Below are 25078 nucleotides of genomic sequence, written 5' to 3' on the forward strand. Positions count from 1 at the left end.
CCACAGGTCCCCCATCCTGGAAATAGCACAAGTGTGATTAAACCCACCGATTTGAAAGTGTTTTCAGTAGAGTAAGGAGCTGATCTGAGTGCTCTTCTGCTTCAAAATCTGCAGAATTGCTAATGATATCCAAACACTGCATGTTCCATCTTGGATCCATAGGAATCACATGTTCATCTAACAAGACAGTCAAACAAAAATAAAAACTCACATGTTTTTATTTTAAGCATTTCTCCTCTCCTTCAGTCTAAGAAACAGTAAACAATATGCATAGATACAATGAGTGGGGGAACACAGGTCTAAATGAGATATGCACACACCTAATACACATTCAGCATATAAGAGGGAAGAGATTTTTTAAATGGGAATGAATGTATTTGGGGTAACAACAATTATACACAATTATACAATTTATTATGCTTTTTTAAAAAGACAATAGCACTTCCCAAACTGACATAAAGTTTCCTAAACCACTGTTTTAGCTGCATTGTCACAAGCTACCTTCGTGAAGTATCTCCCAATGAGCCTACCGGTTCCTGAAATGAATCTTCACTATATCAAAAGCACAGGAGAAGAACACACAATAAAGTGTTGCGCGCACACACACACACCACCAAGGGAGACAGAAGACACCTTACCCGTCATATTTGGTTGTAGCATCTTTATTACGTTACTGATTGCACCTGAGAGGGGACTGAAGTAGAAGTTATTCAGAGATGCAGCACCAGCTTCCAGCTCAGTATATACCGAATCTGTAGAAAGAAAGAGAGCTGTGCATTCATGGTTTCAGTAAGCATGAGCTAGGATCCAACCACCAACCCCTTTCCATCCAATGCATAAGGGCAAAGGGCTCCTGTGAATGTACTTGCGGACAGGAGGGGGAATACCTCCTGCTAGCAGCAACCCCTTACACATCAGGTGGCACTCTGAAAGGCCCACAACTGGAGGAGAGGGCTTTTTATGGGGTGGCTGCTGCTGAGAGAAGAGCCAACCCCACCTCCTGCCCAGAGTGCAATTAATCAAGATGAAACGGAATTGGTGCCAACACAGGAAGTCAAACCCTCAGGTTACAGGGGAACAAGAAGTTGAAGGCCATGGACCCAAGGAATTTAACTTCTTGAGTCAAGAGTATAATCTGATCATACACTTTTTGGTCCATGTTACCTTTCAAATACTCATTATACACATTATTCTGGCTAGCTATTTTGGTGATGTTATGCTTTTTATTTCCTCTGGCAGTTTATATTTACTTGCAAAACTCTAGTAAAACTAAAACATCTGTAAGGCTGAAATTCTACACAGTGGGACTTACTTCCAAGTTTACATACATAGGATTGTGCTGCATGATCATGCATGTTTCTCTTTCCCCAGCAAACATTAGGATAGTCTTGCTTAAGCAGAAGAGTTAATACTTACCAGGTACTTCCGGCAAATTCTTTTTTAACTGATTAAGCCACCCAACTCTCAGTGTCCAGTCCTGATTTGTTGCCTTCTCTATGAATAATTTAACTGCTGCAGAAAGGACCTCCATGTCATCTGCCCATGAAGCACTAGTGTCAACTGTACTGAATTTGAGACAATCTGGATTAGCAGATTGCAGAATTTTCTCAAAGTCGTGTATAGTAAGAGGGAGTGTCCTGAAACAAGAGGTCATGCAAAAAGATCACAACTACGGAAAGAACAAACCCGCTATATAGTTTTAAAGTGGAGATATAGCCTCTAAACATGAAGCACTAGCAATGGTTTGTTATCTTAACTCTGGGTAAGACCCCAGATAGACACTGAAACCATCATTTCAAACTAAGTCTCATCACCACAGGATATATAAGCCTTTACCAAGTAGTCAGACATCAAGTTTAACCATGGTTCAGGAAAATAAACTCTATTATCCCTGAAGCAGTGTGCCTAAAGTAGCTCCTTGGTTATAAACAGCACTCCAAAATCCTTAGCTTCATGGGAAATGGTTTTGTTACTCTTTTAACAGATCCTTTTATCCTGTATTAAGCATGTGCTTAGCTTTGTATTATTGTGCACTTCACCGCAACATGAAAAATAAACCACATATTTCACTATTTGTGCTCAAGAGAATAAAAAAAGAACCTCTCTCAAATACTGGAGCTGCTCAGTTATTAACATACAGGGGCAGGCAAAAAGCTGCTCACCTGGAATAGTTAACTCTTACTTGTCAACTGGGATAGCAACAACTCTTGCCCACCTGCTGTTTTTCAGATTCAGTCTGTTCAAGCAATATGCCAGGACCTGACCATCATTATGAACTGTAGAAAGGAGAGAATCTTCTGCTGCAAACAAAGCACCGGATGCAGAATCTGGCCACAATCCTAAGGCAAGGAGGGAAGCACCCCTGGTTTCATCTGAATCCAAAACTGAAACATGCTTCATTATCAACTCCAGCACAAGCTAATATATTAGGAGACACAGAAGGTTGCAGTTAAAGTTCTGCTTTAAAAAAAATGTCAGTAGTATTCTTTCTATAATATTCCTGTACTTAAAAGTGTGCAAAAAAAGGTGCTTTTACAAAAATCTATTAAATGTATCAGTCACCTAATGCTAGATATGCACATGGTCTCTCACTGTTGATGGCTCAAACTGTGAACCATGTTATATTTATGTTCACACTGGACGACATGAAAGCTGATCCATGGGGAAAAATCTGGGTTGGCTCTTTTGCACTCACCACTTGATGCTACAGATTATGAGTGATTAATATGCGAATGTGAACCAGCCTCATGTGAACAGCTGAAGGGCTAAACTGGATGCAACAAGCAGGAAATCTATGATCAGTACTCCATCGTGTTTGTGCCATTTCCCCCATCCAGATCACCTCCTGGAGTTGCTATTTGCACCACAGGGCAAGATATACAGGTACCCAATAAAGTCTGAATCAGGGTTTGCATCAAGTGCATTTACCTTTTAAAACATTTGTGGGAAATAGAGGCTGAATCTCTTGTTGTCTCATCTTGGCTTGACCCAAGAAAGGAGGTCTTGACGGTTTTTTTTAAAAAAAAAAATCTTTACAGTCTTTGCAAATATGTACCTCTCCATCCTGAGAACTAGGTAGGCTAGTTGCTGGAAGGAATTACTTTTCTAAATGCAAGGCAACAAGTCTAAACCAAAACTAACTTTAAATCCAATTATAACACAATATTGCATTATAGAACATCCACTTATTTTGGAGTTAAGGAAGGACCAATATATTCTATGCATGCCTACTGAGAAGTAAGCCTCACTGAGTTCAACGGGGCCTGCCCTCCCAGGTAATGCAAGTGCATATCTCTCCCTCACACACACACTATATATATATATATATATATATATATATATATATATATATATATATATATATATAAATAAATAACTCCCAGGACGGGAGTGGGATAAGACCATGGAATGTGTATTCACATTTTCAGCTGAAGCCCTGCTCATTCATCATCTTTAAGAGGTTAGGAGGGTGGCTAATGGGGACAGGACCTTTTCTATGGTGGCACCAGCCAAGTATCTAATTTTTGGTACATTTGGAATAAGAATGATTTATGCTTCCTTGGGGCTAAAACTGGTAAAAACGTAGGATATAAAAGCTTTAAACAAGCATTTTGCCTCTTCTCTACAGAGCAGAGTGGATCTGTAATGAAGAAAAGATCACCTTTTTATTGTCTTCCAATTGTTGTGTACAGACATAGACGTCCCAACATGCTTTATAGAAGCTCTTTGCTAAGCCAAATCCTCCGTGCAACTGCTGCACAATTAGTGTTGCGGCATTAATCAAAGAGGACAGCGTGTAAGTAGAACCTGAGAAAGAAAAACTAACATTACAATCCACTGATCACCTCTGTAGAATAGTTTAACAATCAGTTTGTTTGTTTTTTCCTTTTCAAACAATCTGCTTGGACATTATAAAACCAAAATTGCAATTGGGAGTTTTCAAATTTCAAGCTCCCCCTTCTCTCTCCTTCCAATCATCTCTAACACAATCACTAAAAAGGAGAGATTTTATTTGGTTGCATCAAGCTATTACGCATGCTTATCTCACCTGCTATGCTTTCCTTAGCTTCTGTATGCACAGCGACGAGTGCATCACATGTGCTACTTCCCAGCAAGCCTAATCCATGCAACAGCAGCTTCACATCATGAGGATCCAGTGAATTACTGTCTCCAGGAACATATATCTCAATTCCACGATTCCGCATGGCTCGGGATATTTCCCCGTGTGAAGGATCCATTGAAAGGAAAAGCCTTTTAAGTTCCAATATGCATAACAAGAGTATAGTTATTTAGGGCACCCATCTGATATGTCATTCATACTGCTGCTCGGAGTGGGGGGCTTGTAATTTAGCACTTGCCTGTGATATTTAGAAATCAGGGTGATATACACATACATACACACACACACGGTTTGCCTGGCACTGAGGACTATAAACTTCCCTATGCGCAAAGTAAAAAAAAAATTACTGCACACATGAATAGCCTCACCATCACGACATGGGAACTCTTTCCCTTGCCAGAAAAGTGGCAAAGTACACTGCTCTCCGGTCTTGGCTAAGTGAACAGTGGCATGCTGTGGATGCTACTTTTGTGCCCGCGTGAGCAGTGAGGGAAGACGGAAAGACTAGCATTAATGCGCCATGTTGCTTTGTTGCCCAGCAAATGATGCTACTCTTGAGATCTGCCTCCTTGCTGGGAAGTGGTGAGAGAACACTAGTGACAACATGCCACTTTGTTTTCCCAGTTGAATGAAGCCCAACCCTACACTTATTTTCAAGGTTGGAACAGTGATACTTTAAGGAGTGGGTGCTCTCACCCCAATTCATACTACAATTCTCAAAGCAATATCCCCCATTCAAATGAGTGCAACGAGAGTAAGCACCTGAAATTGGGATGAGGAGTGATAGTGGGGGTTACACCATCTATTACCCCTCTTTCGCTCATGGTAAGGACTCCCCCAGGTTCAAGCAGAGCATTCAAGCGATCCAGCACAGAAGGACTATATTCAAGAAGTAAAACAAAAGTTAAGGAGTTAAGTTGGAACATTAATTTATTAACAATAGAAACATTTCTCTGGCTTTGAACTGATCAGTTTTATAGCACCTGAGATGTGGCAGTAATGCAGAAACTTACTATTATACAGGTACACAAGAAAAAACAAAAGTGTATGATACTGTTTGTTGAGAATTTGGTTTATTTCATGGGACTGTGTCAATTGTTCCCTTTTTGCCTTCGAAGGGTCTTTGCTTCAGTGTCTGCTTCTGTGGATGGAAGGGGGAGGAAGGCGACTTTTGTAAACCCTTCCTCCTTCTGCAACCCCCCCCCGATGTTCCAAAATGTTCCCCAACCCTCTAGAACAGCTTTTATTCCCAGGAGGGAACACAAGATACTATGAGAGAAGAGAGAATCAAAAGAAAATGCCTTATTGCCTTCTCCCTTCTGTTCACAGAAGTGTCTACTGGTGCAAAGAGACCTCCTTGGGTAGATCAACAAGTTGATGGATTTTTCTCTTTGATTTAGTACATACTTTGTAACTGAGATTTAATGACATTTATCAAGTGAATGGCCTATGTGGGAGTCTGTATTTACAATAATTTTTTTATTTCAAAAACATAGTTGCTTTTACCTGCAGAAGTTAACGTTGTCCATCAAAAGCCAGTCTCCAGACTGTAAAGCCTGAACCAACATCCCATCAACCCATTCAAAAGTGCCATGGTTGCTGCTATTCATAAACTGAATAGCCTGCAGTTTGAAATGGCGAAATTCTTCCACTAGTCTTGAAAACTCTGAAATGGGGGAGGGGGGAGTGCTTAGAAAGATTTTTTTTATCAATGAACTGATTTTTATCAACCAACTGACCATTATTCAATATTTATTCACACAGTGTTAATTCAGAAGTACATTTACTCTGTCTGTCTTCCTCTGCCAAATGAGGAATGTGGTCCTTTCAAAAGTGGATAGAAAACATGCTTTGCATGCAAAAGGTGCAATACCTGGCATCGCCAGCTAAAGTGATGAGTAGCGACTGACAGAAAGGCCTCTCTGGCAGAGAACCTGGAGAGCCACTGCCAATCAGAGTGGACAATACCAGTCTGACCTGGTTTATTTTTTACAATGTTATATTTTCCTCTGACGCATATAGGAATCAAAGAAATTCAGGATTTTTTTTTAACAAAATGTGAATCTGCCTATTTTATCATTTTGGAATCGGCCTTGGTCTCCCTGATGGATGACCTTTATCGGGAGAAGGACAGGGGGAGTGCAACCCTGTTATTCTTACTTGATCTCTCAGTGGCTTTTGATACCATTGACCATGGTATCCTTCTGGGCCAACTTGGTGAGGTGGGTATTCGAGGCACTGTTTTACAGTGGTTCCGATCCTATCTCCAAGGTCATTTTCAGAGAATAGCATTGGGTTTTTTGTCTTTCAGCCCCCTGGAAGTGCTGCTGTAGGGTACCACAGGGTACCATTGTGAACCCCATGCTATTTAACAACTATATGAAGCCCTAAGGAGCAGTCTTCAGGAGATTTGGGGCGAGGTGTCAGCAGTATACTGATGACACCCAGCTCTATTTCTCCATAACATCTGAATCAGGAGAGGCCATGCAAGCCCTGGACTGTTTCCTGGACTCAGTGGTGGGCTGGAGGAGGGCCAATAAACTCAGTCTATTCCTAGCAAGACGGAGACACTGTGGGTTGGTGGTTCCCGAGTTCGGGTAATTGGTCAGTTGCCTGCTTTAGATGGGGTTGTACTCCCTCTGAAAGAGCAGGTTCGTAGTCTGGGGATGCTCCTGGATCCATCTTTGTTGCTAGAGGCTCAGGTGACCTCAGTGGCTAGGAGGGCCTTTTACCAGCTTCGGCTGGTAAGACTGCTGTGGCTGTTTATGGACCAGGATAGCCTGACCACTGTTGTCCATGCACTGGTAACCTCCAGGATGGATGATTATAATGCATTCTATGTGGGGTTGCCCTTGAGGTTGGTCCGGACGTTGCAGCTGGTGCAAAATGCGGTGGCGAGACTGCTGATCGGGGCAGGGTATCATCAACATGTCACCTCGCTGCTGAAGAATTGCACTGGCTGCCCATTTGCTACCGGGCCAAGTTCAAGGTTCTAGTTTTGGCATACAAAGCCCTATACAGCTTGGGACCAGGATACCTGAAAGACTGCCTTATCCCTTATATACCCAGTCCATCACTGCACTCTACAGGTGAGGGTGTCCTGCAGATACCATCTTATCAGGAGGTCCGTTCTGCACAAAATAGGAAACAGACCTTTAGTGTGGCAGCACCTACCCTGTGGAATTCCCTCCCCTTAAATATTAGACAGGTGTCATCTGTTATCTTTTCGATGCCTACTGAAGACCTCTCCTCTTTCAACAACCCTTTTAAGTTGAGACCTATCCCAGTCTGTGTTGGAATTGCTTTTTAATATGTTCTTAAACTTTCTTTTTAAAAATGTTTTTAAAGATGTTTTGTCTTAATGTGTTTTAAAGTTTGTTTTTATGATGTTTTAAAGTTTTTAGTGCTTTTGTTTGCCGCCCTGGGCTCTTGCTCGTAAAAGACACCAAAGTGACACTGCTTCATGAATGACACCAACCTCACCAGGAAAATGTCTTACTTGTAATGTCAGAATGGCATTTAAAATGCTGTGTTGTGTTTGTTGCATTCTGTTGCTCTAAAGTATCCAGTATCTGGCATTTATACATCCTTCATTGTTACTTTACAGGAACAAAATAAAATGCTACCATTTCTTGTCTACATGCATACCTGACTTTGAGTAGGAGCTGATCTTGTTATTCAGTCGCTGGACCAGTGCGAGAACTCCCTCCAATTTATTCACTAGTTCGATGGTTATATTTTGATCCCCTTCCCCAAGAGACTTGGGCTTGAAATTAAGAACAAAACTGCTCCAGGCACGCAGCACAATTTCAGCATCTTCCGGACAGATAGCAGTGAGGAGGAGGCTGTCTCTTAGCAGTGTACTTACAATGTTCTCCACCTTCTCCAGCAAGCTCTTCCATGGCCTAATGATATCAACCTATAGCACATTTATTACTTCAGTCACTGCTGGAACCACCATCTCTTTCACCACATTAAAATACATTTTAACCAAATATGTGACTAAATCAGAATAAATACCACACATTGTAGTTCAAAAGGAGTAGCAGTTTAAAAATAGGGTCCAAAATCATTAATTAAAAGCAGATGCGAATGTAAAAGTCTTTAAGCCCACTTGAAGACAGCTAAAGAGAGGGCCAAACATACATCCCATTAGAGGAAGCTCCATGGGGCTGCCACTGCAACTGTCTCTTGTGTCCAACAACCTGATTGATGTTGACAGATGATCTGTTAGCACTGCGCTCGACGTCTAAGGGCCATCTCCGGGTCCCAACTCATAGGGAGGCCCAGAGAATAGCAACTCGATCTAGGGCCTTTTCGGTGGGGGCCCCCGAATTATGGAATGCCCTCCCAGATGAGATACGCCTGGCGCCTTCTTTGTTATCTTTTCGGCGCCAGGTAAAAACCTACCTCTTTGCCCAGGCATTTTAAGCTTAAATTTAATTTTAATTTTAAACTTATTGTAATTATAATTTTCATTTTAATCTTGTATTTTAATTCTGTTCTTAGATATGTTTTATAATCCACACTTGTTCATATTTTAATTGTGGTTTTACCTTGTGTACACCGCCCTGAGAGCTTGTTGCTATAGGGCGGTTTAGAAATGCAATAAATAAATAAATAAATAAAATAGCAAGGTCTGTTAGCATGGCTGATGAATCATGGGAGAGAATCACACACATCCTTTTCAGCAGGGGTAGGATTCTGTATTACAACTCCTATGACATCTGACCATTGGCCATGCTAGTTGGGGATGATGGGAGTTGAAGTCCAATAACATTTGGAGCCCCCACAGGTTCCCTACACCTGCCTTACAAGTATGGGAAATGTGGACACACTTCCACTGAACTGGCAAGTCAAACTCCAACACCAATATATGTTCTGTACCATTCGCTGATCACCTATTTGGATGAGGTTGAGTACAATAAATTCAGGAGCAGCACTCTTCCCCCCCCACACACACACCTTTTCAATAAGGAACAGGAGGGCTTGATTTGTGCCTTCCCTTGCACCAAACAAACAATCAGTCCCAATTAACTTTTTATATGGTAAACATGTACCACTCACTCCTACACTTGTAAATCTCTGTATTTATTTTGTTATTAAATGAATACTTTTCCACTGGTACAATTTGATCCTATCTGCTTCTGGGAATATCCCTCCATATTTTAAAGGGTTATAATTTGGGAAATGATCATTCTGTGCCAATAGTGTGCAGCTGTTACTCAGAGCAATGGCACAAGAAGCACGTTATAGCAAAGGTCCCATAGATCAGAATGGAGAGCAGCCTTTACTTTACAGAAACAGAACCAAAGGCTTCGTTTTCTGTTAGCAATGAACATCCACAATTAAGAAATTTAAACTTTGCCCATTCACAGATTTACCAAATGTAAGCAAATGGAATTCCTGTTAGCATTTGACTAGTTTTCATTTACACATTAAGAACACACACACACATACTTACTTGCTCAAATCCACCTAACAGCTCTGTTGTATCCATAGAACTGTTCATTGCCATAATCTTCAACTGATGACCCGTGAGATACGCCAGAAGCTGAACTAAGCTGGTCTTACCAGCAGCTGCAGGGCCTACCAATATTACCATCCAGCTCATATGCACACATTTCATGACAGATTCCAAGGGCTGGAGTGAATGGTGGAGCAGTGACAGGTTTCTGCCAGGAGGAGGAACATAGTTGGCACGGGAGAGGATTGAGAAACCAACCTTCAGTAGAATCAGAAACAGAACAAGCAAGTATATTAGTGTCTGTGCACCACGGGGAGTAGAAATTCTGAAATAACATGCTGCAGTAGTAATGGCTTTCATTCTCTCTCACCTGAATGTCATAAGGAGTGATGTGGAACTGTCTGGATCCTATATATGGTTTAGAATTCTGGCTGAAAATGTCCTTGAATAGACACACTACCTAACGCAGGCAAAAAAGTTGAGTCAGATTACATTCATATCAAATGCTAAAATCCTCATATTCCATTTCTACTTCCAAAAGCCTATTATAAGAAACCAGTTCACCCCCAATGGGTTGTATGTTGCAATGATAACATAATTATAAGCAATTCATAAGCTTCATAAGCAATTAGGGGATGGTCCCTCTTCCAAGTGAGCTTGTTTTTTTAAAAAGTTTCTTGAGTTGAATAAGAGTTAAGTGGCCTTAGGCACAGACTCCCTTGGTAGCCCCTCTACCCTCTTCTGGCCTCAATCACCACACAAAACAATATGCTAATGCTAGTAGCCAATCTTACAGGGCTGTTGTGCGGCTTATTGAGATAAAGTATATGAAACACTGCAGGTCTGTATTAATATATTGCATGTGGCACCCTGCTATTTAGCCAGAAAGTCTCCCAGAACAGTTCACATAAGAACTGCCAAAAGGACAGTTGTTGCCTACAGGCTTACAATGTAAAATATATGACACAAAAGGAAGAAGGGATGAGTAAAGAAGAGGAAAGCAATTAAACACATCCGTTCTTAAAGTTACTTTGCAGTACTTAAAAGCAAAAATTTATTGTCATTACAAGTTAACATAAAGGCAACCTCTCTTCATATTGTTGAAGAAATAACATTAACTAATGGAAATCTTGCAGCAGTTACTTTCAATGTTTTTAAATTGCTTTTTAAAAATGTGTTTTTAAATTTGTATATCTGTTTTTAATTGTTGTAAACCGCCCAGAGAGATTTGGCTATGGGAGGGTATACAAATGCAATAAATAAATAAATAAATAAATAAATAAAATAATGTCAAAGGTTGTAATTGCCTGTTTTAGAATACAAATCTGTCCACCTTCTAATGCTCAAATGAATTATGAATCAAGCATTATGTTGTGAGAACATCAACCGCTTAGAATGTGAAAATATTCTGTGCATACATGAGGCCAGTGAGTTTTCAACTGCCTCTCAAAAAAAAAATATTGGTAAATTATTGCCAATTCCTGGGCAATAAAGAGAGAGCTGTGTTATGCAAATCCACATCAAAGGCTGATTGTTAAGACTCAAGGAAACTGGCAGAGGACACAGCCCAGGGGAGTTCCCAAGCCTTGTGAGCGAAAGAGCTGTGGAATCTGTTTGTCTGATCAAGCTTCTCAATCCCAAAGAACTGTACACTTCAGCAGGCTCTTTTTATACATACCTGTTGTAAGCTCTGTTACAACCCATATTACTATGAGGAGTTTATTGCTAATATAGCCTTAACATGTGAAGGAATATAAAACTGTATGAGGTCCTTTCAAATCCTACACCGGGCTGAACTGAAATACTAATTTAATCTGAAGCTTTGGAGATAATCGTAAAGAGAAGACATCAGATTTTTCAAATAATGTGGAAAAGGTACAAAAAAATGAACTTAAAATTACATTTAAGATCTAAAACTGGCTTAATATATCCATACAAGTAAAAAGAGCAAAAGGGGGTAAATATTAATAGGACCAAGCACCTTCTTCCTGCTCCTTACCTTCTCCTTGTCTGCTTTTGTCCTCATTCTTTCCCCGTATATCAAAAACATGTGCTGCCCTGGATCATAACTGCCAGGTGATTGGTCAACAAGCATTAGCTGACACCATCGAAACAGGTCACGAAGATTAAACTCCCAAGGTCCACCTTTATGCCCCCACTTCTTCTCAGTCATAACCTCTTGATCAATCTGAACAAAGTTAACAGTTCAAGACATTAAAAAAACTCCAATGTATTTCAGTTTATAGTAGATTATTGAAAGGCACAAAGCAGCATTCACCAAGCCAAGAATTCTACAACTATTTTATTGCTCTTGGAAGCCAACGCCATATTTAACTAGAACTGCCACCTTTTCAAAGTCTTTATGGAAAGCTCTTATTTCAGAAACTATCCAAAGCAAGGAAAACTTAAATGCCATTTTCTGGGGTGGGTGGGCGGGGGGTTTGTGCACGCTACATATTGTGCCCAAATTCCGCTGAACAGTACTTCAGATCAAAATTTCTTTTGAGAACATCTAGTGTGTAAGCAAAGAATCAGGAATGCCATTTAGGGAGACCAGGAGGCCAACAGTTACTTCTGCATTTCGGATTCCATATGATTCGTCCTCAGTAGAATCTACCGGTTATTGCGAGATATAGCCACTCTGCTCACTCCACTCACCAGCCCGCCACTCTCCTTGCCAACCCATGCCCTCTCAGGCATCCCCACTCCCCTTGCCAACCCGCTTGCTTTGTCTCTTCCTCGGCCGCTACTGCTGCCCCAGACAAACAGTGCTGCAGTGCCATGCAGCTAGGCCGCAGACCAGCCTCTGGGTCAGGCTGCCACTACCTCAGACCACTGCCACCCCTGGACCAATATCACCACCATGCACCACGCCAGCCAACCACCTGCCTCCCTTCCTGGCTAGGCTACTGCCTTGCCTGCTTGCCAAGGCGGGCGGTACAAGCAGCATGCGGGGAGGGGGAGCGTTCATGCTACAGTTCATATTGCCACCTGTTTGCGGCGCTGCAAATGGCAGCATGACGGCTACATTTTTATTTAAATAGAAAAATGACCACAACAAATGCTGTTACAATATACCTTTTTTGGAATTTAAAATCTGAATGTATCAAATAACAAGTCTTTGATTTCAGGATAGAATCAGTGGGAGATTTTCTACAAGATTCATTTTGCCCTCTCCTCCACAGAAACCTAAAATACATCACCACGAAGAACAAGCAAGTATGTTCCCCTCCCCTAAAAGAAGGGCAAGTTATTTCTTAAAATTATATTGCTTGCTTTATAAGATAATAAAGATCTGTGACAACTACTGGAAATTATTGATCCATTTAAAAACGTTTTATTTACTAATTCAAATAAATAGGTATCTGTGATTACACTATATTTTCAAGAAGCCACTTCACAATATATATTTCCAATTAAATGCCAATATTGTAGTGAATGGTTTGACCACATGTAATTTTGCCAGATTAAAACGCTGGTAACCCTACATACATTATGCATTTGTCTTACCTTAACACACTTGTATGACTTCCCCCCCCCCAATCTAAAGACACCAAGGATATTATGGATGCAGTTCTATGTCTACTTACTGGGAGGAAGTCTCAATGAACTCATGTGTATTCAGACTTGGCAACCGCACAAATGGAGCATGTCATATGAATTAAAAAAGTTAAGTTTTTATCTGACGAATTAGGTAACAGAAGAAATAATAGGTGGCGGTGACTGCATCTGTGGACACGACTACTCACATTAATATGCCTTTCAGGAATTATACTCACCTTTTTGTTAAATTCAACCATTTTTGCAATATTTTTTTTGCCGATGGCAGGAAACAGGGTATTTCCAATGTACTCCATATCTGCTGCTGAGAGTGGGTCCACGAAAACCTATGCCATCAATAACATTAAGTGGAGGGGGGGCAGGGGAATAAAGTATGATTTGTGTGTAGACACAAGAAAACATACAGCACACTTGCAACTAAATACAAATCACTCCAAAGAAGCTATTGCATGGGCAGTGTCAAAATGCACATTCTGAAATGTGTACATCAGGCAAAAATCACTTTTCCCAAAATGCTTTCAAATATTAATATAGGTTACAGAATTTTTTTTCATATAAAGTAATGGAACAATGAGGAAAAGTCAGAAACGCCTTTCCTTGACAAGCATCTTGAGCATTCCAGGGAACTGTATGCTATTCCTGAGAACAGAAAAAGCACTCAATTTCTGCTTTGGTTTTTGGACTCTTCTTCCGCCCAAATTAGGCCCAGTGCAAACGTAACATTTTCCAATCATGCCGCCATGCAAGAATGCCTTGTAGCATTCTGCAGGTTGACATCCTCCCCCTGTTCTCTCACCCTGCACATATTCCTTTCTTCTCTTTCCTTCTCATCATTAACCATAATGTGGCACCATATTTGCACTGAGATTACAAGTTTAAGAAGCACATCTAACAAAAACCTACAATAAAAAAGAACAAAATGCCAAATAGGCCCTAAGCAATCTGTAGATTCTTATGATATAGCAATCTGTAGATTCTTATGATATATTAATCTAACATAGTGTACAGAACTGCAACATTCAGAGATGCCCAGAGAATTGTGTCATACTAGTTCCTCTAGACCTCAGTAAAATTACAGTCAGGGGTCTATGATTTTTAAGCTAGCCTTCCTATCCAAACCAAAAACTACCTCTTCCCACTGCCAGCTGCATGCAGCCAAACACCATCCAACAGCAAAAGACCATCCCACCTTCTGCTGATGATCAATGAAGAGTCTCAGAGCCCCTCTGCTGAGCAGCAGCTATGGGATCATTCCCAACCCCTCCCAGGGGTAGGAGAGAGGCAGGGAGTATGTAGGCTTCAGGAGATGCTCAGCAAAGAGGCTCAGAGTCTCTCTGCCAAAGAGTGGCTGGAGGAGCCTCTGCCAAAGAGTGGCTGCAGGAGCCTTCCCCTCTGCCAGGGAGCGGGTGAACCATAAAGCTGCTGGCACTATATCCCATGTACCTCTTCAGCTTCACAGGCTGGGATGAAGTTTAAGCCTGCAACACTTGGCAGAGGGCAGCAACACTTTTGTCCAAGATCTCAACATTTAAATATGACACATCATTTTCTACTTAGTCATTTGCATATTTAAAGCAAAAGACTTCTGCTGCTTCTCATGCCACTGAATTCAAGACAAATTCAGCCTTATTTCAATGGGATCAAACATTCAAGTTTAACTGCTTTAGGCTAATCTTGGTTCCTTGAACATTCATTTAAAACGAAAGTGCAAAAAGGACAAGAGAAATGGTTTTAAATGAGATTATGGACTTGCCTGTGTGAATCTGTTCAGAAACGACTTGGGCAGCCCCTTTCTGCCACCTCCTTGCCTGTAGGGATTCTGGCATCCAAAGATCTTTGTTGTCTTGTGTTGCACGTGGAAGCTCATCCCCAACTCAGGAATGTAAATCTCTGCCCGATGGTCAAAACAGGCATTCAGGCCTTCTAGTACTGACTGGGAAGCCAAGTTCAGCTATATGAGAGGAACCATTAAGAAAAAGTTTCATTAAAAGCATAAGAAGAGCCTGCTGGATCAGGCCAAAGGCCCATCTAATCCAGCACCCTGTTCTCACACTGGCCCACCAGATGTCTATGGGAAGCTCTCAAGCAAGACCTGAGTGCAACCTGTACTCTCCACACCTATGTTTCCCAGCAACTGGCAATTCACAGATACATTGCCTTGAACAGTGGAAGTAGAACACAGCCTTATTCTTCCTGTATTTGTCTAATCCGCTTTTAAAGCTCTCCAAGTTGGTGGCCATCACTACCTCAACATTCTCCCCCTTCTTCACAACACACACTTCAAACATTTTCTATTTCCTTAACTTTTTGCTCTCCAAGTGGACAATTTTATGATGTTTTAATATATTTTAAAGCCTGTTCTTATGATATTTTAAAGTGCTTTTAGTGCTTTTGTTTGCTGCCCTGGGCTCCACTGGGAGGAAGGGCAGGATATAAATCAGATAAATAATAATAATAAATAAATAATGATCTCTCAGGTTGATAAAGTGGTCTATATCCACCAACTCCAGTGGTTACTGAATCTCATCTCACCTGTCCAGCTCCAAATCAGTATTACAGCACTGCAATACAGATCCAGCAACCTCGTTTCTTTTCAAGTACTTAATTGCCTTTTGTACCGATTTTCTTAATTAATTCACAAAATTAGTCCACAGATCTGAAGGGGAGTATGCCTACTCTTCTCCTTATCCTGGGACTTATTAGGTGTGAATGGAAATCAGGATTAACAAGTTTAATTACCACTGAGCCCACAGGACACCTTTACATCAGTAGCTGTTACCTAAATAAAAGCAGTTATGCCAGGAAAAGTTAACTTTGCATTAAGACATATGCCTCAGTTACTGAGCTACTCTTTTTGGTTTCAAGTTCCCTTTGCACCACTCAAGGAACAGGATATACCTTCAAAGTAGCTCAGCCTAATGATAAATGCAACTGTAAGATTAATTAGGTTGTCAGAGTCCACTCAGCCACATCCTCCTTACAATGGCATTTACTATATTCTTTACATAGAACAATGTGGATTGGAAAGAGCTGTAGCTCAGTGACAGAGCACATGCATCGTGTGCAAAAAGATCCAATCCCTGGCATCGCAAAGTAGCACTGAGTAATACTCCTGTCTGACACCCTGAGCTACATGGACTAATAGCATAAGGCAATTTTCTATGGATTCACAGTTCAATTAGGAGAACAAAGCACTGATTTTCAGCTTGTTCAGCCCCAAGACGGCATTTAAAAGGGAAGTCAATTTTTTTCTTATGTAAATTGTGGCACATGACACAGAACTCAAGATTGTTTCATCCACAAAATTTTTGTTACTATAAACCCCTGCAACTATCTATCCAACTGAAGACACATCACAGACACATTATGATTTACTTTCTAGAGTAACATTTATGAAAATTACACCTTTAGATCAAAGCAATGCATAACAGTAGAGCAATGGTGTTAGGAACGGAGACGGCTTCTGTGTCAGTCGGCCTGTACATCAAAGTAGCTACCTATGCAGTGTAACTCTATATACGTCTACTCAGAATTATGCCCCACTGAGATCAGTGGGACTTACTCTCAGGTTACTATGTAAAAGATTGCCACCTTAGAAAGTTTTAGCTGTGTGACTTTCGCAAAGTATAGACATTGCGAAATCCATGCAGAACACAGGGAAAGGCATATGAAGGTTTAAACTGTTAGGGGCAGAAATATTAAGGGCAGCCCTGCAGGAGGGCTGCATCTAGTAGAGGGAAACTAGCTCCATTACTTGAAATATGCAGAATTAGCCAAGAGGATAAACCATTGCTCTCCTGTTATCTGGTAACTGGAGGGAAAGCAAGAGTGTGAGCACATATGCTCACTTCTCCGACTGGAAAAAAGAGAAAATTTAAAGAGTCTCTGGAATAACTGGAAACAGCAGACTGTTCCAGGAGAACTTCCTCACTGAAGGAGAAGAATGTACTATAATTTCTCTATGATGGAAGAGGCTCCCTTTAAAGAACCAAAACAAGAGGTTGTATTCAACTAAATCCTATTCAGACTAGACCCGTAGAAATGTCTATTAACTCCAATGGGCCTACTCAGAGTAGGCCTAACACTGAATACCATCCAATATTTTGAACTCAAATACCTATGGATCTCATTTTCAAGAAAGGAAAAGAAAAGAAAAGGAAGGCCCCTTTCTGTGTTACGTAAAGCTGAACTCACCTCATCTAATACAATCCAATGTCCAGCTTTCAATGCTGCAAGCAAAGGCCCATCATGCCAGGCAAATTCCCCTCCTTTGCCTCCTTCAACAGGCAGGTCTGTGCCAAACAAATCTGTGACATCCTTATCAGAAGAAAGAAAAACCAAAGTTTCCAAATGCATGTGAAACAGTGTCATGTTTGTCTAAGCTTGCAGCATTTTTTTAAAAAAAAAAAATCCAGTAGTAAGAGTTTATACCAAGAGGTATAAATATTTTGTTTTATATATCAATTGCCTTAGCCAATTAGTGTATTCTACACACAAAACTGAAACAGAAACTATTTTTTTAAAAAAACAAAGTTTAAACCAACAAGTAATATTCAAGCAGCACACTATGATCAAGGATCTTGCCATCTGTATTTCAAAGAGTCTATTTTGATCACCCACCACAACAGGGACTTGACTTCCAATGGAATTTGTCCCTGTACTAGATTCTTTGGAAAGGTTTACAACCTCGCAGCTTTGAAAGTGATGATAAAGATAAAAGAATATATATGGTCCCTCTTAGCATGTCACTGAAATAAATCAACAATATACTCATATTATCCCAACTTATTTCTAAGTATCTTCCCACTCCTCAATCAATTAGCGGCATCTCAAGATTTTTTAAAATATTTGACACCTGAAGTTTGCAAGCATAGATTCTCGCATTAACAATGTCAGAAGTTCTAGCTAGGAACTCAACAAACCCTGCTTACCGTTTGCTCAGAAAGATTGAATCGAACAAGGCAATTTCCTGAAGCCTTTGCCAATGCTGCTACTAGGCTGGTCTTCCCGACACCTGGAGAGCCTTCTAGGAGAATGGGCTTGTTAAGCTGCAAGGCCCGTAATAACCTTTGGGCATTCATTGCTGTAGTTCCTGCACTTAGAGCATAGTCTGAGACATTGTTCTTCTGGTAAAGAGGACCTACAGCAAAGAGAAAGCCATTTTTAAAAATTAATTGGGTTACAGACTAACATGATGGCTACAGCTACTCCAATAAAAATAGTAACTAACCAGATTAGTGGGACCCGCAACAAAACGTTGTTGTGTGCAGTATTCCTGTTCAGTGTTTCTGTCAATCAGCCATGCCCTTGCCTACAGTACTTCATTCCATTTCTCCTCATACAGTTTTCCATTTTCCCCTCACTCCACAGTACAGTCAGTCAGCATTCCATTGCTGCTCAGTTTTCATTAAGCTAACTGTGGGTTCCCCCCCTTTAGAATTTTTTCTTCAATTCATTTTTGTATTTTTGAAAATACAACACTTTTCAAATGGGTGGTGCTGGTTCTACAATATAAGCAACAGCCCTCACGTCTGAACATTTGAAATACAGGAAATTATTAGCAAATGTACTTCTGACTACAGAGAGGGGAATAAAATATTTGAATGGTTCCCCCATTCAAACCCTGAAAAACTCCCTGCATGCTGAAAGCTAGCATGCCAAAAGAGTGAAGTCCAAGCTAAACACCTTCCCTTGTCATGCTAGTGTTCAAATGGAGGGAGAGGTACACGGGTGAACATTTCAAACATGCAATTCGAAGTGGGACAGTATTGGAGAGACTATAACACAATTTTCTCTTCATGTTTGAATAACAACATCTCAACTCTCATATATACTGCTCTTAAGTAATCATCAGTGGCATTTCTTTTTATTTAAAATCATTTATGTAATGCTTAATCTTTCCAAAATTTCTAAATAATCAAAAAACATGATAATCAAGATGTATAAGAACAAGAGCAGCTTCTTGCCTGTTGGTATAAAAAATGGATGGATTCCTATATAGTTCTCCAACCAAACAATTTCCCTCTCTCTCTTTGGGTCATAAATGTTCAGTTCATCCTTCTGACTGTCAGTGAGTTGCATTATTTGGGAGATTTTTCCATTCAAATGTTGCAGACATTTTTCACGAGCCAAAGCAGCTGAGCCAGCTGAACAGGACATTGTGCCTATATGGAAGGGGGGTGGGGGAGGGAGTCAGATAACAGTTAAGTACCAATAGCAGAAATGCACATGTAAGACGTCGCTAAAATGTAAAACAGATTGCAATCCATCCACTCTGCCCCCCGCCCCCCATTTTATGACTCCATTTGCTATTCTTGCTCCACTCCAAAATGACAAACTGGCTTTAAACTCTTCTGTATTTCTCACCAGTGGGCTGAGGGATCAAAAGGATCTGAATTGTTCTGACACATAACAAAAAACCTGAAGACATGCCTGAACCTATTCCGTCTATGTACACCAGACATGCAGCATGTACAAATGTCGTCACTGGAGAGATGCTAAAAAGCTGGTGCTCCTCTGAGGCATATGATAGTTTGTCTCGTGCCACGGCATTCATGAAGTTGACCCATGACAAAACATCCCGGATGCTGAGAATACAGTGATGTCCAAATTCTTGATCAGTCAGCCACTCTATGAAATCCATCATGAGCTCTGCTATATCTGTTTCTGGGGAGAGGGAAGAAGAGAAACAGGTAAAAATGGAGTGGTAACTAGTTCTGTAATATAACGTTAACCAATTTTGTAAGTGCCCTTTTAAAGAAAATGTTCTCAAACCAGAAGACTCTTCACAGTATTTTACAATGAGGCTCAAGGGATGCAGAGGCCTCTGTATGTAAGTTTTGCAAGAGAATATAAACTAAAAAACCCATATAATGTTATTTAATACTTAAAATATTTGCAAAAATAGAAATTGGGATTTTTTAAAAAAATCCACAGGAATATTAGCTTATACAAACTTGAGCAGAACATGTTTTGATCCTGTAGCTTCATCGGTTTTTAAGGTGCAAGTCTTTGTCTGCAATCACTGAACTCTGGCCCAGAGCATTCCTTTGAATCTAGCAGATCAAACATTCATCTTGATGCACAGAACATGGCAAAGGAGCACAGTCTTCCATCAGCACTACTTATTATTCCATCATTCATTCAAAATATTGGACGCTGAAGAATCTAGGTCAGCCCTGTATTACATGATCCACTAAGCCACTAGCAGTGCATATACTGGAGAATGGTACAATCCTCAGATTCTGAATTTGCAGGGGGAGAGTGGAGGGGGGCAGCATCCAGTGCCTAGCTCTCATGATTGTAAAGACAGGCTATTGGAATCTGTGGGTTTTTCTGATAGCAGCTTACAGATGTGTTCATATATGGTATCTGGTCGTCAGAGGTTACAATTTCTGTAATGCATGTGGCAACCTGCCTCTGTCACAGCATCCTGTCACAAAATCCCTAACTTTTTTGTTTTTTACACTTTCCCATGTATAAGAAGATCAAACTGCCCTTTCTTACATCATCTCCAGGCCCTGACAAGATTTAGCAAAAGAAGTCAACTAATTTTCCATTTAAAATGATCCCAGTATACATATTTATGTAAGTGTATTTCTGTTTCACAATCTAGGGCTACTAAGTACGACATCTGGAATGTGAGTCTTTACTCAGAGGTAAGCTCCGCAGTTCAATTAGTCATACTCCCAGACAAATATGCCTTGGACTAGAGCTTCAAGTAAAGAATTCCAATGTCATAAGATCACACTGGGCTGCAATTTCTGTATCTGCAGGTTGCAGCTGAACAACAGGTAAGTAAAACATTCAGTTGGGCCATTTGTAGACATTCTGTAGGACTTATCTACAGGGAAATTCTTCAGCTCAGAGAAAAGCCTATGGGCAGTGTTTAAGAGTGTGGAACTGTTTAAAAACAGTCTGAACTAACTTCTCAGCTTCTGAGAGAAGCAGACTTGCAAGAACAGAAGCTCTTTCAGAAGAAAACCCCACTCAAATACTCTGAAGTGGCTGCAGAAGCTTCAATGACAAAACCACTTCACTGGTTTGGAAACTGCTTTGGCAGTTTTATAAAAGTCTCTTTGCCTGTTAAAATCTTTTCTGAAGCCTTAAAAGGAGAGTTTGCTCTTTCTTCTTTTTTCTCTTCCTGTCTTACAGGGATAGAAAATTCTGCCTGAACCTGATTAAATGGGCAGAGTAGGGCAGCCCTATAATCTCAGTACAGAGACAGGAGAGGAAGTTTTTGGGAGGACAAGGAAGATGCTTCTGAATCCAGCCAAATCTTTCTGCAAAGAAACTGCTTCCTAGAGTATGGGCAGTACAGCAACCCAATGTTTTGGGTGAGGTTACAAGTAGGGAAGGAAGAAATTTATTTGCAAGTAAATAAAGTAGCCTGGCAACTGGGATCACACCTTCTCCCAGTGGCAAACATAGGTCATAAGAACATAAGAGCCTGATGGATCAGGCCAGTGGCCCATCTAGTCCAGCATCCTGTTCTCACAGTGGCCAACCAGGTGCCTGGGGGAAGCCCGCAAGCAGGACCCGAGTGCAAGAACACTCTCCCCTCCTGAGGCTTCCAGCAACTGGTTTTCAGAAGCATGCTGCCTCTGACTAGGGTGGCACAGCACAGCCATCACGGCTAGTAGCCATTGATAGCCCTGTCCTCCATGAATTTGTCTAATCTTCTTTTAAAGCCATCCAAGCTGGTGGCCATTACTGCGTCTTGTGGGAGCAAATTCCATAGTTTAACTATGCGCTGAGTAAAGAAGTACTTCCTTTCGTCTGTCCTGAATCTTCCAACATTCAGCTTCTTTGAATGTCCACGAGTTCTAGTATTATGAGAGAGGGAGAAGAACTTTTCTTATCCACTTTCTCAATGCCATGCATAATTTTATACACTTCTATCATGTCTCCTCTGACCCGCCTTTTCTCTAAACTAAAAAGCCCCAAATGCTGCAACTTTTCCTCGTAAGGGAGTCGCTCCATCCCCTTGATCATTCTGGTTGCCCTCTTCTGAACCTTCTCCAACTCTATAATATCCTTTTTGAGATGAGGCGACCAGAACTGTACACAGTATTCCAAATACGGCCGCACCACAGATTTATACAACGGCATGATGATATCGGCTGTTTTACTTTCAATACCTTTCCTAATTATCCCTAGTGTGGAATCTGCCTTTTTCACAGCTGCCGCACACTGGGTCGACATTTTCATTGTGCTGTCCACTACAACCCCGAGGTCTCTCTCCTGGTCGGTCACCGCCAGTTCAGACCCCATGAGCGTATATGTGAAATTCAGATTTTTTGCTCCAATATGCATAATTTTACACTTGTTTATATTGAATTGCATTTGCCATTTTTCTGCCTATTCACTCAGTTTGGAGAGGTCTTTTTGGAGCTCTTCGCAATCCCTTTTTGTTTTAACAACCCTGAACAATTTAGTGTCGTCAGCAAACTTGGCCACTTCACTGCTCACTCCTAATTCTAGGTCATTAATGAACAAGTTGAAAAGTACAGGTCCCAATACCGATCCTTGAGGGACTCCACTTTCTACAGCCCTCCATTGGGAGAACTGTCCGTTTATTCCTACTCTCTGCTTTCTGCTTCTTAACCAATTCCTTATCCACAAGAGGACCTCTCCTCTTATTCCATGATTGCTAAGCTTCCTCAGAAGTCTTTGGTGAGCTACCTTGTCAAACGCTTTTTGAAAGTCTAAGTACACTATGTCCACTGGATCACCTCTATCTATATGCTTGTTGACACTCTCAAAGAATTCTAATAGGTTACTGAGACAGGACTTTCCCTTGCAGAAGCCATGCTGGCTCTGCTTCAGCAAAGCTTGTTCTTCTATGTGCTTAGTTAATCTAGCTTTAATCATACTTTCTACCAGTTTTCCAGGGACAGAAGTTAAGCTAACTGGCCTGTGATTTCCAGGATCCCATCTGGATCCCTTTTTGAAGATTGGCGTTACATTTGCCACTTTCCAGTCCTCAGGCATGGAGGAGGACCTGAGGGACAAGTTATATATTTTAGTTAGCAGATCAGCAATTTCACATTTGAGTTCTTTGAGAACTCTTGGGTGGATGCCATCCGGGCCTGGTGATTTGTCAGTTTTTATATTGTCCATTAAGCCTAGAACTTCCTCTCTCGTTACCACTATTTGTCTTAGTTCCTCAGAATCCCTTCCTGCAAATGTTAGTTCAGGTTCAGGGATCTGCCCTATATCTTCCACTGTGAAGACAGATGCAAAGAATTCATTTAGCTTCTCTGCAATCTCCTTATCGTTCTTTAGTACACCTTTGGCTCCCTTATCATCCAAGGGTCCAATCGCCTCCCTAGATGGTCTCCTGAATGTATTTATAGAATTTTTTGTTGTTGGTTTTTATGTTCTTAGCAATGTGCTCCTCAAATTCTTTTTTAGCATCCCTTATTGTCTTCTTGCATTTCTTTTGCCAGAGTTTGTGTTCTTTTTTATTTTCTGGAAGCGAAAACATCATTCATCATGTTGGCCCCAGCCAGCGATAGAAGAGTGCCAAAAAGAAACCCCTCAACAACAGAAAAAAGGAAGGAGGGGAAAAGAGGGTAAAGAAGGTCACAGAACTTATTCTGGATAAAATAGATGTATCAAATGTAACTAACATGCAGAACAGCAACAACAGCATGGAGAAGAATGGGGCGCGGTGAAGAGCGTTATCCCAGGGGTCCCCAGCTATTCTCATCTCACACATTCTATGGAATGTGAGTCAGACTATGTTACTTCTATCAGGAGTAACAGGAATTTACCACTAATAACAAACATTCCCTTTTCTTCCCCCCTTGTGTTAATAACACTGAGTAGTGCTCCTGGACATGTGTTAGCTAGCACAAGTCAGAAAGCTGCCCTGATCTAGAACATTATGCAGAAGGCTCCTGCCAAAAGGCCCCTTCTGCACAGGATCACTTGTCATTTTGGTAATGTCTAGTAAACGCGTGAACAGATTATCTGGTTAACAGGCTCTTTGAATCCCCTCAACTGGGGATCCAGCCCAGGAAAAAAAAAAGGTGTGTTCAACCAAGTCCTACTCAGAGTAGACCTATTGAAATTAATAGATATGACTGAGTAGGCAATCCATAACCCAGCTAGGAAGGGGAAGCTCTAGGCACCTTCTTCACTGGCAAGATCTATTTAAAAGAAATAAAGGCTCATACTGTCTGGAAATTCTGAAGATAAAATCTGAGTGCTCTCCTGACATCTACCTTATCTTGTTCCTTTTCCCTTGAAGGGCTGGAGCAATGTGAAGGCAAAACTACTTCCTGCTGCCAATGCAACAAGTAATTCATTTAAGAAAAAAAGGTCACCGTGAAGAAAAACTTTGCCCTTATGAAAGGTGCACAATCTGTCATCAATGAACACCTGAAAAGTTCTGAAAATCTACCAGCAAAAATTGCAGCTACCCTGAACATCCCCGATCTCGTCTGATCTCAGAAGCTAGTGGGGGAGAAGCATAAGTGAGGGACAGAGTTGTTGAACAAATACCTATGGAATTTACCTTTGTCATTTTGTTTGGTGAAACAGAGTCCTGGATGAAGATTATGCTTTACAATCTGCATTAAATCCATACGGTGGTTACTTTGTGGACACCATATTTCTGTAAATCTATTACGCAAGGCAGGTGACAGCTGCAGGCAAGAAAACATAACTGCAGTTATTATCAAATTGCATCTACTGCTCGGAGGAGAATTTAACTATCCTCTGTATTGTTCCAGTGAGGCTACTGGGTTTAAAAAAAAAGAGAGAACAGCATGAACGTTAGGAGGTAAGGTTTTTTCCCTTTTTAATGTTTTAACATAGCTACAAATAATGTATACAAAATGATACACGAGTACAAGAGAATATCAAAAAGTAAAACAGGTTAAAAGGAGTATAAAGGAGAGAAAACTGCAAGACAAAAGTTC

At 40.8% G+C, this 25078-nt stretch overlaps 1 protein-coding gene across 3 annotated transcripts in view; it reads right to left on the minus strand.

Annotated features, from left to right (window-relative positions):
- The window catches only part of MDN1 (midasin AAA ATPase 1), a 174778-nt gene that overhangs the window by 99845 nt on the left and 49855 nt on the right, over positions 1-25078 (minus strand). For all 3 annotated transcript variants that reach the window (XM_061623331.1, XM_061623330.1, XM_061623332.1), the window contains exons 33-51: positions 24673-24802; positions 19581-19814; positions 19115-19312; positions 18080-18288; positions 17343-17465; positions 14902-15099; positions 13367-13474; positions 11587-11775; positions 9958-10047; positions 9585-9845; positions 7769-8039; positions 5627-5786; positions 4883-4999; positions 4049-4251; positions 3662-3807; positions 2216-2418; positions 1417-1637; positions 639-752; positions 48-177 (exon numbers count right to left, since the gene is read on the minus strand). In XM_061623331.1, coding sequence (XP_061479315.1) covers positions 48-177; positions 639-752; positions 1417-1637; positions 2216-2418; positions 3662-3807; positions 4049-4251; positions 4883-4999; positions 5627-5786; positions 7769-8039; positions 9585-9845; positions 9958-10047; positions 11587-11775; positions 13367-13474; positions 14902-15099; positions 17343-17465; positions 18080-18288; positions 19115-19312; positions 19581-19814; positions 24673-24802 — 3305 coding nt within the window. The remainder of the gene's footprint in view (positions 1-47; positions 178-638; positions 753-1416; positions 1638-2215; positions 2419-3661; positions 3808-4048; positions 4252-4882; positions 5000-5626; positions 5787-7768; positions 8040-9584; positions 9846-9957; positions 10048-11586; positions 11776-13366; positions 13475-14901; positions 15100-17342; positions 17466-18079; positions 18289-19114; positions 19313-19580; positions 19815-24672; positions 24803-25078) is intronic.

Source organism: Rhineura floridana, chromosome 4 (genome assembly GCF_030035675.1).
Source record: "Rhineura floridana isolate rRhiFlo1 chromosome 4, rRhiFlo1.hap2, whole genome shotgun sequence".
In the NCBI taxonomy this organism is placed as follows: domain Eukaryota; kingdom Metazoa; phylum Chordata; class Lepidosauria; order Squamata; family Rhineuridae; genus Rhineura; species Rhineura floridana.